At 32.3% G+C, this 14,090-nt stretch overlaps 1 protein-coding gene across 1 annotated transcript; it reads right to left on the reverse strand.

Annotated features, from left to right (window-relative positions):
- Window positions 1-223: 223 nt before the first annotated feature.
- Window positions 224-1,444, reverse strand: LOC127131790 (uncharacterized). The gene has a single exon (XM_051060695.1). It carries the CDS (start codon window positions 1,442-1,444, stop codon window positions 224-226), a length of 1,221 nt encoding a protein of 406 aa, XP_050916652.1.
- Between the last annotated feature and the right edge of the window lie 12,646 nt (window positions 1,445-14,090).

Genomic DNA, 14,090 nt, shown 5'->3' on the forward strand with positions numbered 1-14,090 from the left:
AAGACCTAGGGAGGACCAACGGTTGTTTACCAATTTCCACAGTAAACAGGTAGCTAGACAACGATGCTCCATAACCTTTAACTCAACCTTAAAGGTTCTATTGGCAGCCATCGGCGCTTTTAGAATCAACACACCATTTGAATTCAAAACGCGTAAAATCTTGTCCTCCAAACGAGTTTTGTATCCTCTTTCAAGTAATTGGTCAATGCTTAAAAGATTACACTTAATTCCCGGTATATACAAGACATCTTTGATCCTTGAAAACATCTCCTACCCCTTCGGCGCTTAAAGTGGTGTCGTCGGCAAATTTGACTTTACTTTTTGCTGCTTGATTGATTTGCATAAACCAATCTTTTCGACCCGTCATATGTGTTGAACAACCGGAATCCAAGTACCACTCATCTCTCTCTTGGACTCCATCACAAATGGTAACCAATGCACTTCGATCCGAATGCATTTTCTCACTATTTTCCGGAACGACACAACTGTTGTCCCGCAAACTGTCACTACTGTAGCTGCTGCCCAGAACATCTGTAATGCCATAACTCTCCTCCGTGATCATTAGTAGAAGTGGGTCCTCATCATCTACCTCTTCCCTAACAATCTTGGCTTCATTATTGTGATTGTCATTCGATTTACCACAACACAAATTTGCAAAGTGTCCAAACTTTCTACACTTGTAGCATTGCACCTTACTCACATCACGCTTCTTAAAACCATTGATATGACCACTATCCTTGGAGCTACTTTTACCCTTTTCACTCGTTGAATGCTTTGAATTTTGCGAATCGTTTGAACCAAAATTCTGAAAATTTGATTTACCTCTCTCCGCAAATTTTCCTTTCGACCTCTTATTCTTTTCATTGAAACGCGCTTGCAAAGCAATCTCCGCTTTGGCTTTGTCGGCGCCTCTCTCATCCATCATTTGTTCATGTGCCTCTAACGAACTTTGCAATTCATATTTGCTCAAAGTTGTTAGATCTTTTGATTCTTCAATAGCCACAACTATGTTGTCGAAACGCGACGTTAACGAACGCAATACTTTCGATACAACATTCTGCTCAAGAATCATTTCCCCACAAGATTTGATTTGATTAACTAACCGGGTAATGCACGTAATGTAGTCGTTGATTGTTTCTTTGTCTTCCATTTGTGTTAACTCAAATTGTCGCTTGTAAGTTTGTAACCTTACAACCTTCGCTTTGACAGCACTGGCATATGCTTTCTCCAAGATTTCCCATGCTTGCTTCGCCGATTCACAATCGCCAACCTTCTCGAAATTGTCGTTACCAACACACGAATGAATCAAGAATAGGGCTTTGTAATCCTTCTTCTTCTCTTCTTTGTGTGTAGCTCTTTGAATGTCAGTAGTCTTTGCCCCTAATTGTGTAACTCCATTGACGACGATCTCAAGCACCTCTTGATAACCAAACAAGACCCTCATTTGTTTCGCTCATTTATCATAGTTCTTCGAATCAAGAATCGGGAGATTGGTGGGAATTCGATCATTGGAAACGGTTGCCATTGTTGCAGCGGATTATGATCAATAACCAAGGCTCTTGATGCCAAATGTTAGAACATAAAACTCAAATTGAAGGTTTGACAATGGTGGAAGATAGAAAATTGGGGAAGATGAAGTTGAGAGAGAATTAGATAAAATAGAGTGATTTTGGATGAATAGTAATTTTGGCATTAATTGGAATTGAGAATATTACTGGGGTATTTATACATTGAGAGAATAAAATGATACAACTCAAAAATACAACTAAAATGACTCTACAAATAAATTCGGTTAGTTTTGAAAGGATAATAACAGAATTTAATTGCAATTAACAAATATCATAAATATTCACAAATTATAATTAATAGTACTAAAAATGTATTCTTAAAATTAAATACTACAACCAAAGGAGTTCTTTATTTTTGACATTTGTTCAAACGAAACTCTTGAAACTAAGAGATCACAACCAAAATTATAATAACATTTTTCTTGGAATTAAGATATTACAACCAGGAGTATGTTCTCAAAACAAATTCAAAACAAATTCATATTTTATTTCAAGAAGTAGGTGAAGACAGACTTGGATTTGAATGTGGAAGTTGATGATCTAAAGAATTTTTTTTCCATAAATAAAAATAATTGATCTAATAGCAAACGTGATTCTTTCTGCTATGTACAAATCAACTCCTCACCTTATGTTTCTCTTTCAAAATCAAGTTTTCAAAGATACCGTTAAATGTGAGCAATCTAGATGACTTGTATTTTGCTTCTCCTAGACCCAAAATATATATACAATCCTTCTTGCCCACTAATCCAACAACATCTAAGATGATGATTTTGTCAAATTGATGCGAAACATTATCCACGGGTGCCTCTTGTGAGTGCCTCTCAACAATCCTATTTTCATTCTCATTTAAAAAAAAACAAATTAGAAGAGAGGACAAATATACTCAACTAAATAAAAAAAACAAAGTAATATTAATAGTTCATAAAAACATTACACAGTCTTGAATTCACACTATTATAGAAAGCCGTAATAGTGCTAAACTTTAAAGAGCATCGTAGCAATTCTAAAATTGTGTTAGTATACATCAATCATGTATTAAAAATGCTAACGTTAATCACAATAATTAATGCATTCATGTTTACTACATGTATTAGCACAATCACATCTAGTACAAACATTTTAGTAGATAAAAGCATTAAAACAACGTTAATTGATGCATATGTACATCATAAGTACAACCACATCTTATACAAACATTTTAATTGCACAGTCTATCAAGTTTTCATATCCATATATTTCATGTGGTTTGGTTGAATGGGGATCTTTTTCACGTATAAGAATATAATTATGTAATCCACGTCAAATTTCAGACCTGTGGTCAATTTGAGTATCAGAGTCAGTTTTCTCTTGTGGCTTGAACACTACCTACATATTTTTCATTATGAAGGATCAACGTCCACTTAAATCACCTATTTGCTGGAAGTTTCTCCTTTAAGACACATATGTTTCAACTAACTTACACTACAAGAATAACTTTGTGCAGCCACGTGATTTAGTGACGTGAAATGCACGTGGCAAAAAATGCCAATTACGACGTGAATTTCACGTGGCTAAAGGTAAAATATAATAAAAAAATGGAATGACAACTTTTCAGGTTGGGGGGAAATGAAAATAATTAAAATTTGGTAGTGACATGCAGATCACGTCGCTATTTTAAATTTAAAATTCAAATAATGTTTTGTGAAATGTAATTCACGTCGCAACTAGTGACGTGCTGATCACGTGGGTACATGTGGTGTAATTTAATTTCCGAAATGACAATCACGTCGCAAATAGCGACGTGACAAGCATGTGGGTACTGGGTTCAGAGAGACGTTACAGATGACCGTTGAATGTTTTGTGGCGTGTAAATCACGTCGCAAATAGCGACGTGTTTACCACGTGGGAACCTTTCCTTTACCTTCCCTCTTCTCTCCCTCTTCCCTTCACCGTTTCATTCTTCTTCGTTTCCTCTTCCCTTCCACCTGCAGACCCATTTTCCCCTTCAACCCATTTCTCTCCTTCAAGCTTCAGATCCATTTTGAAATTGGAAATTTAAAGGTAAATACTTTTATTATTTCAACTTAAACCCATTTCTGTTTAATATATATGAATTTTATTTTAATTATTGTATTTTTTTTTAAGAAATAGCTAAGAGTGAATTATTCATTCAAGAATTTGGAGCAAACAGATTCAAAGTCTTCATCCAGGTATATTCAAAATTGTGAAATTTATTTTTTTTTTTAATTATTTTCAGATTAGTTAAATGTATTGAGTTTGGACTGGATTATGTGTTGTGCTTATTATGTATTAAAACCGAATTTGTTTGGACTGGATTTTGTTTTTGTGCACATTATGTATTAAAATAGAATTTGTTTAGAAATTTAATGTATTATATATTTAGAATTTGTTTAGAATTTGTTTATAAAACATATACCCTAATGTATTATTAAAACAGAATTTGTTTAGAATTTGTTTAGAAATATAATATATAATAGTTTTAAAAAAACAGAATATTTAATGTATTATATATTTAATGTATTATACAAAAAAAACAGAATATTTTATGTATTAAATTTTTATAGTTTAGAAATAGATTTTATATAATATACTATTAATACCAATACTATCCTCTCTATTAATATATGATTAGAAAAAATTATCGGGGAAGAACATCTGTCCGACTTTCTGACATGCTTAGGCGTGTCAGACTTGATTGGGAAGAACGAAATATTCGTCCCAACTGGATAGGCAAGGAAGTATTTGACGAACTTCTTGCCTATTGGGCTACCGATAATTTTAAAGCTAAATCTCAAAAAGCAAAAGACATGAGAGCATCCGAAAGGGGGGGTTGCCTTAATGCTACAGGAAGTATAAGCATTGGAGAACATGCAAAACGGATGGTAAAAATTATAACTACGGTTTAAAATTATATTTTGATTTATTATGTGTTTAATTAAATTTATTTATATTAATCAGACTAAGGCACAAGGAAGACCCCCCGACTTAATGAGTTGTTTGTGAAGACCCGTACAAAAAAATCGGGGGATTTGGTTGATGATCGGTCGAGAAGAACTATAGTAAGTTGTTTCTATTTTATTTTTTTTTGTTAAAATTCTATCAATTTTGTGGCGTGAATTTCACGTGGTAATAATGTTTGTGGCATGAATTTCATGTGGCAACAATATATGTGGGATTCTTTTCATGTCACAACTGTATCTAATTATTTTATTTGTTGTATGTGTAGGAGGAGTATCAAAGATTGCTCACACAATTTCTAGTTGAAAATCCTCAATATACACCTGTTGGTTCTAATCCGCTTGATCCACGCGTGGATATGTATATTTGGAGCTTAGTCACTGGAGGGAAGGGACGTAATGGGTGTTTTTTTTGGTGTTGGTCCTTTGGCTGGCAACTACAGAACCGGAGATAGAACTTTATTTGATAGAGTTGCAAGTGGGGAAGGAACGTCCCGTCCAACACAATTGACACCTGAAATGATGGAAACGGTGAGGCAACTGGCTCTAACAGAGGCTAGACGAGAGACGGCGGAGCGTGAGGCGGCGTTAAAGGCCGAATTAGAGGAAATGAAAAAAAGACAACACGATATGGAGGAGCAAATGAGACAATTTATGCAGTCCATGAGTAGAAATCAAAATCAAAGAACAAGTGAAGACGATGAAGATGACGACGAATTTGATGTGTAATATTTATTTAGTTTTAAATATTAATTTTTGTATAAATAATTACTTTGCTATTTTTATAATACATTTTCATATGTGTAATTTTAATTTAAAAATATTTCACTTAATTATTAATTATTCTATATTTTATTATTTATTAATTATTTTATCTTTTATTAATAATATAATTTAATAATAACAATATATTTTATCTTTTATTTTAATTTTGTTTTTAAGTTGTGAAGTGTAAATCACGTGGGTAATTTGCCACGTGATTTTCATGTGGCAACATACCATCCATTTTCAAATGTTGTGACGTGATATTCATGTGGCAAAGTTGTGTCATGAATATCACGTGGCAAAGTTTAAGCGCAGAAGGAAGTTAATTCACAATGTTGCGACGTGATTTGCCTTTGGCAAATTAGCGACGTGTTTATCACGTCACAAAAAGTTGCCACACGCGTTCCAGCGACGTGAATCAACACGTCGCTATTTTTGACTAGTGAAGTGATTTTCACCTTTGCCACGTGATAATCATGTGGCAGGGGGGAGTTTTTCTTGTAGTGTTATTCAACATAAAATAATAATAATAATAATAATAATAATAATAATAATAATAATAATAATAATAATAATAATATATGAAGATTGACACTGTCTTTAAAATTGGACGTTATAATTTGAACCCTTTGTGTAACCGACAAAGAAACACTTCTTCGATTTTAGATAAAGTTTGGATTGATCTTCATTGAATATATTCACATAAATTGGACACCCAAAAATCCTAAAATTGTCAAGATCAATAGGATTACTTATCCGTACCTCCTCTAAGAATTTCCCCTCCAATGAAGCTCATAATGAACTGTTGATAAGAGAAAACATCCTATTAAGTGCCTTTACCTAGAAACATTTTGATAATCTACCATTTTACAATAAACATATTTTTCTTTTAGTTAGAGACCTATTCATTCTCTCTGAAACACCATTTTATTGTGTTGTATTACGAATTGAGAAATGCCTTTGAATATTTTGTTCTTCACATAACCTCTTGAAATTCGAATCATTGTACTATGTCCTAGTATCTGACTGTAAATACTTAATTTTTCTTCCAGTTTGGTGCTCTACATATGCCTTCCACAACTCGAATTGCTAAAGATTTCAGATTCCTGCTTTAAGAAATGCACTCAAACCTTGTGGGAAAAAACTATAAAAATCACAAAATACTTGGAACTACAAATGGAAACCTCTTTGGTATGTCCATGCATATTAGAATGCACATAGTCTAAAATTCCCTCTCTTTTGTGCTTTCTGGTCTTGAACCAAACACGACATTGTTTCCCAAGTACACAATACTTGTACAAATCCATCTTTCAACTACAGAGAACCTTTAATAGATTTCTCTTATGAAGTTCCATCATCCCGCACTCACTAAGATGACCGAAATGTATATGCTAAATTTTGGTTGCATCATTATCACACTCAACAAATGTAACATCACCTACAACCCATATAAAGGTGATTCGCGAGTCCCTGTCCCATGACGTATCGCCCATGTGGGGCCTTTGTGGTATGGAGGACTCGCCCTATGGCGAAACATGGACAACATCGCTTACTTATTCCATAACGGCATATATAAAGTGATGCCCCACGACTCCCTAGAAAGTAGGCAGTTAACTATCTCCTCAAGTCTTGGGGGAACGATTATTATCTTTTAGGGTTTCTTGAACCCTAGGCCTAAAAGGGCCCCATATAAATACCCCTCAATTAATGAGAGAAAAAAGATATCATAATTTACCCACCATAACACTAAAACAAATATCCTCTCACCTCACGTGAGTTGGCCCTGTCTTACCACCATAAATATCACCAAATGGGATTTCTCACCACCGTGACGAGACCCTAACCACCCTTAAATATAAAGGCCTCTGAGTATCTCCTACCCATGTAGGAATACCACATGCTTCTTTACTTTTTGATAAGTACAGTGGTGCCGATCACGGGGCTCCGGTAAAACTAACTTGGGCCACATCTTCAGTTACAATCACCATACTCACTACCAACCCTTTTCTTGTCCCCAAACATTCCTATATATGTTCAATTGGAGATCTCTATCCCCTACGCTGGAGGACACCAGTGGTAGCAGTAATACTAATGCCCTGGAGGAGAATAGCATTGCCATGGATGAAATTTTCCATCAGAATCATAGCCTAGAGGACAACGTCCTCAACATCTTATTGCATCAACAAGAGACCAATCCCCTAGAAGAGATTAAGGTTTTGGACTCCTAACCAGTGGCACACGAAATATGAAAGGCTCATACGGCTGAAGGGTTCAACCCCCACCCCACTTTGGCAATGTTTGATGGGCGTAGTGATCCTTATGAACATGTTACCTCCATCAACACCCAAAAGGACATTATCGTAGCTCCTGGCTCCCTAAAGTGCAAATTATTTTCCAAAACCTTCAGGGATGCATCCTTGAGATGGTATATGGTTCTACCTCGATCCTATATCGCCAACTATCAGGAGCTGGTGAAGAAGCTCGTTCACTAGTTTTCCACCAACAGACATAGAAAGATATCCACCACCGGCCTCTTCAACATACAACAAGTCCCCTCAAAGTCGTTAAGGGATTACCTCGCCCGCTTTAACAAAGCCACCATAAGGGTCGTCCCCCCGAACTAAGAGATGTTCGTAGGGGTTCTCTAAAAAACAGTCTCAAGGTGTGACACTTCAACGAATATATCACCTACAAACCAACTCGTTCGTTGGTAGAGGTTATCACCAAGGCGAAGTGCTACATAAAAGGAGAGGATATAAACACCAAGGAAAAGGCACGAGACATTAAATAGTGTGTTCTTGGTGCTGAAGGCTCACATCACCAGAGGAAGAATAACTATACCTCTCTTATTAAAGATAAAACTACATTCAAGCGAATAGGAAAGGCGATAAAGATCTTCACACCTCTTAACAATTTCCGAAAGCTGATATGGAGTAAGGTTCTCCATCCTCAAAACATCCCTACTCTTCCATCCCCAAAAGCTGACATTATGAGGCCTAAACCGGGTAGATGATGCAAATTCCACAAAGTTAAAGGACATCACATCAAGGACTGCTATCAGCTGAAGAAAGAAATAGAGTGGATGATCAAGGAGGGACACCTCAAGAAGTATGTGAAAGAAGAATACTTTCGAGGGTCAGGAGGATCCAACTCCTGCAGGAGAGAAGACGCAGGAAGCCCTAAATCAAGAAAATGAAAAGAAAGAACCACCAGAGAGAATAAAAAGGTTATGTGCCATACGCTGAATGCCTTCACAAGAGGTTTCGTCGAAGGCAGACATACCAGCTTCGTCCACATAAGGTACGCTCTCCGAGTACTTTATATAGAAAACCTCTTTATTGAGGTGAATGGAGGAGAAATAAAGACATATGAAACCAAAATCATCTTCTTCGAGAACAATGCAACTGACATCCACCCACACAACAACAACCCCATGGTCATCACCATTAGGTGCGACGGATGGAGGATAAGAAGAGTTCTTGTAGATCAAGGAAGATATGGATATATCCTCTATTTGGATGGATTTTAGAGGCTCTGCCTCAACTCAAAAGATTTAAAACCATTCAAGGGATCGCTAGTGGGACTCTCTGGGGATCAGGTGCATGTGAAAGGCTACATAACACTAAAGACCACCTTTGAAGTTCATAAACAAGCCAAAGAGATTAAGGTCAGGTATCTGGTTATTGACGCCTCCTTCTTACAATATGATTATAGGGCAGTCAAATTTTAATCAGTGCGGTGCCACCTTGTCGACTTTGTAATTGTCAATGAAATACCCGCTCTCAAATCGACAAGTAGAAGTTATACAGGGAGATCGGGAAATTGCTAGAAAATGTTACAAATAGACTCTAAAGCTTAAGAAGGTACGAACCCTAGGAGAAAACTTCAGGAAAGTTGGTTCAGGAATAAGGCCAACAAGAGAAGCATGTAAGGGCTAAGAGGATCCCCCTCAAACTGGAGAGAATGTTGAAGATTAAAAGCCCATAAGAAATATCTTCAAGTTCCATTTACTTTACCGACATTTGTTTATCTTCTTTATCGTAAATTATTTACTGTTCTTTCTTATTAGGGAAGCACTATGTCTCTACCACTTGTAAGGACATGTTTTTATAATGTGAATGCAATCTTTTCCCTCCAAACCTGACACAAGGCGAGGGTTCTTAATGAGACACCTCACTACATTACACTCCTTTTGTAGGAAATATAAAGGTTATAAAGAAGATTGCTCATGAGGCAGTAAAATGCTAAATCCTTAAGACAGATTCATTCCGCCTTTGGAGGCAACAAAACGGTGGATACCGAATAGGGGTCATTGTCGCCTCTAGAGGAAAAAAAACTGTAGATTCTTAAGAAGGATCCTTGTCGCTCATAGAGGCAATAAAACATTGGATCCTCATGAAGGATCCTTCCCACCCTTAGAGGCAATAAAAAGTTAGATCCTCGTGAAAGATCCCTTCCGCCCATAGAGGCAATAAAATATCGGATCATTGTGAAGGATCCTTGCTGCTCTTAGAGGCAACCAAATGTTGGATCATTATTTTCCTATATCTTAGGAACAAATAAAGAATAGTGACGACTGTGTGACCTTTTCCATCGCGACAACAACTAATATCGAAGATTAAAGAGAAAAAAGTAAAATATATTAAACACGGCCGATCTTTGTTAAAGTAGATTGTCCAATGGTGTCTACCTTTACAACCATAAAGTTGCTGTAAAATTTGATGTTATTTCAAAAAATTTAAATAGTTTGTCTCAATTTTTAAGTGACAAATATGAGAAAATATTTTTAAAAAAATTATTATCATTATTATGTATTTTATTTATAATTTATAAAAAAAATTAATTTGATCAATAATTAATTTATTATAATGTTGACTTCACTTAGTCCAAATCATTAAATACTATTTCTCTTTTATATATATATATATATATATATATATATATATATATATATATATATATATATATATATATATATATATATATATATATATATATATATATATATATATATATATATATATATATATATATATATATATATATATATATATATATATATATATATATATATATATATATATATATATATATATATATATATATATATATATATATATATATATATATATATATATATATATATATATATATATATATATATATATATATATATATATATATATATATATATATCAACATAGAAAAACTGAGAACACTTAATTTATGATGCCTCAAATTTATAATGAGAATTTGGAAAGAACTTATAAATCTTGAAAAATTTATATTTATGAGGCCGATAAATTCTTAAAGATACTATTCATATATGTTTCCGGTTTGATTAAATTTTTTTTTTAGGTTCAATATATGTTTCTGGTTTGATTAATATTTTATTATTTTTTGTAGGTTGAATGATTTCTATTATGAAAGAGGTGATCAAGTTATATCGTTGTGGTCTCTACAACAAAAGCAAATCGTATTCACATATTGGGTTACTCAAATGTTAATGTAAGGGTCCGTTTGAATCAGTTTTGCTTTTTATTTTTTAAAATATATTTTATAGAATTGTTTTAAAAAAATGTTTTTAAAAAGAGTATAATTAAAAAATTTATTTGGTAACACAATTTTTCAAAACTGTTTTAGAAGTGAAAAAATAAAAGTATTCATTTGGTTAATTAAATTTTAAAAATAACTTTTAAAGATGAGAAAATAAAAATCTATTTTATAATCTGATTTTTAAAAAATATAACATAACATGAAAAAAAAACTTTTATTAAAATTAATAAAAAATATTTTTTTGTGTAATCTATTGAGCACAACCCGATTAAAAGTTCTATTGATTCGAGATCTGACCTGATGTAAAATTACTCTAGGTTTCTTAATTCCGCCTAATGTAAATACTCCATTGATTCGAGATCAATCCGATAAAGATCTTGGTTCAATTCGTGGTCAGCTCGTGTAAAACCCGTATTGGTTCAAGATCTACCCGTGTAAAATCTCGGTGAGAAGAGAAGATTAATTGCTTCTCTCTTCAAGCCTTGTTCGTTGTATGATTGGAAATTAGTTTGCAACTTCATTTTTCTGTATAAGGGATTTGTAAGCATAACCTTCTAAAAACTCTCAAGAATAATGGATACTCTTAAGATCAATTCTTGGAACGAGAAGGATGTCACTTCATTAGACTGAACCTCTATAACTTTCAGTTTCATTTCTCTTCGTTTATCTTTTTAATTTTTCACTTAACTTCTTTACTTTGAATTCCTGCAGCATATTTGTTTTTATAAAATGTTTTTAAATTTTAATTTTTAAAATGATTTTGTTTTAAAAAAATATTATCAAATCTCCACAATTCACCACTCTCTTGTGAATAGAGTCACATGTTCAATATATATCAATAATTTTAGGTACAAAAATCTAAAAGAAATCAAAAATATTTGAAGTTGAAATATAAAAATGAGTTTCGTGAATTCGCTAAAATAAAAGGACTAAAATTATGAATAACCTAAATATTATTTTTAAAAAAAAATTAATTAACAATACGTGAGACCTATTTTTTAAAATAGAGTTTATATACTTTTAAATTTTAATAAAATATATGTCAGCTAAAATAGTATTTTTATTTATATGAACAGACGAATAATTATTAAAATAAAATAAAAATTTATAATTGTGTAATTGACACAAATTTAAAAATTAATTCAAATTTTTAAGTGTTATTATTGTCAACTTAATATTAATAATGCATGTAATATATAGAAGAAAAATTGAAATAATTTATTCAGATCTATTGTAATATTGTAAGTTAACTATATATGAAACAAATTAATATAATTGTGTTTTGTGTTTTTGTTGTAAAAAAAACTAAGTTAATTATTCACAATATTGCCATTATTGAAAATTGGTTGTTTTCTCCGTGTTTTTGTATTTCTAAAATATACAGCAAAATATTGAAAAGTGAAAACCAAAACACAATTTAGTAGTTTTGATTTTTTAATTTTAAAAACAATCAAAATTGAAACAGTTTTACAAAAACAAGTTTTAAAAAAAATAAAACCAAACAATTTTTTTAGTTTCTAAAATTTTTGAAAAAAAAAACAGTTTTTAAAAAGTGAATCAAAGAGGCTCTAAGTCATACCAGAAATCATATCACCTTTTCCAATCACAAAGAATAAAAAAAAAAGTGAATAGTATAGTCAAATTGAATATATTCTAAAGATCACATGTAGCTGCTTTCCTATAAGGTTATGGCTAATGACACTGTAAAGGAAACACTATATGTATGCATGCATGCTGTTTGCACTTTGCAGAGTCTGTTTATGTGTTATAGAAAGTGTGCAGAGTCTGTTTATGTGTTATAGAAAGTGTGAGTCAACAAACATTTATTGGACATGAATTCAGTTTCTAGTTTCTAGTCCCCTTAATAAAGCTTCAATTTCAATACTCCTATTACCTATTTCTAAATTAAATCCTATATATATAATCATATTTAAAACAACGCATGAATATTTTTTAAAATACAGGCTTTAATTTCTAAATTAATAAAATATAAGAGTTAAAATTACGGTTTTAAAAATATAGGATCAAAATCTAGAAATTAATAAAAATATATCAAAACTTTAAATTTATAAATTAAATAAATAAAATTAAATTAAATTAAAACTGCAATTTAATATTAATTCTATTTTACAAAATGAGAATAATATTTATTTATAAAATATTTATTTTGTTAAAAGCACTCATTTTGAAACAAATAAAGTGTAGATCATTTTTAAGAAAAAGTTGTGTCTTAAGTATGTATATCAATTTATCATCTTTTGAAATGCACATTTTATTAATAACACTAATTTATTTTGAATTGTTAAAACTTACTCTCCCTCATTTTATTCATAAAAATAATTTAGTTTTTAAGATTAACTGAATAATTAATATATCTTATCTATTATTATATTAAATATATTATTCTTAAATGAATTAAAAAATAAATTGTTTAAAAAAAAATAGGATTTAGGAAAATATTAAAGATTGGATAGAGATTAGAGGGGAGAGGATTTGACACATTTATAATTTATTTTTACTCTTTTAATATAACTCTTTCTTTAATGAATGTAATCGTATATAAAATAACACAATACAATTATTACGATTATTGTGATGATTTGACGGTGTAAAATAGTTAATTTTGCCTTTCAATAATAACTAATAGCTTAATTGTATTTATTCACTGGCAAAAATTGTTGAATTATACACATAAATTACAAACAAAATAATGCTTTCTCAGTCCATTATGTACTGATTACCGCCACATATTCTTCCATAGTGGTCGCCTAAATTCACGATGCTCATAGTTTCTTTCACATATCCCTTGACCTGGACTAATTTCTATCATTGTCGCCTCTCAACTTGCAACTTCTTCCCAATGTCACTGTTCTTCTTATCGTTGTCGTTTATCTCGTCGTTGTGATTCAAGTTGTCGATGCTTCCAATAAAAGATAATTAGGGTTTAACGACACATAAGTTGCGATGGTTTCATGATAACCGCCCTCCTTCTCTAGTCGTGACTGTTGTTAAGGCAATTTTGGAAAACCACATTTTTTTAAAAATTAATAAAAATTTGCTACGGTTATGACCCCCAACCGCCTTAACCGTAACAATTTAGAACATCGGTTGGTGTGGTAGTTTTAGCAATCGTCGTAATATATATTGGCGACACACGCTTTTTTGGCAGAACCACAACCGCCGCGACACACTTATTGAGGCGGTTCAAAACACTATGACCTTCGAAAATAACCGTTATAACTTG

Source organism: Lathyrus oleraceus, chromosome 3 (assembly GCF_024323335.1).
Source record: "Lathyrus oleraceus cultivar Zhongwan6 chromosome 3, CAAS_Psat_ZW6_1.0, whole genome shotgun sequence".
NCBI classification, from domain to species: Eukaryota; Viridiplantae; Streptophyta; class Magnoliopsida; order Fabales; family Fabaceae; genus Lathyrus; species Lathyrus oleraceus.

What these genes read in the sequence shown, in the direction of transcription:
- LOC127131790 (XM_051060695.1), bottom strand. Translation starts at nt 1,444, where the DNA reads ATGAGGGTCTTGTTTGGTTATCAAGAGGTGCTTGAGATCGTCGTCAAT.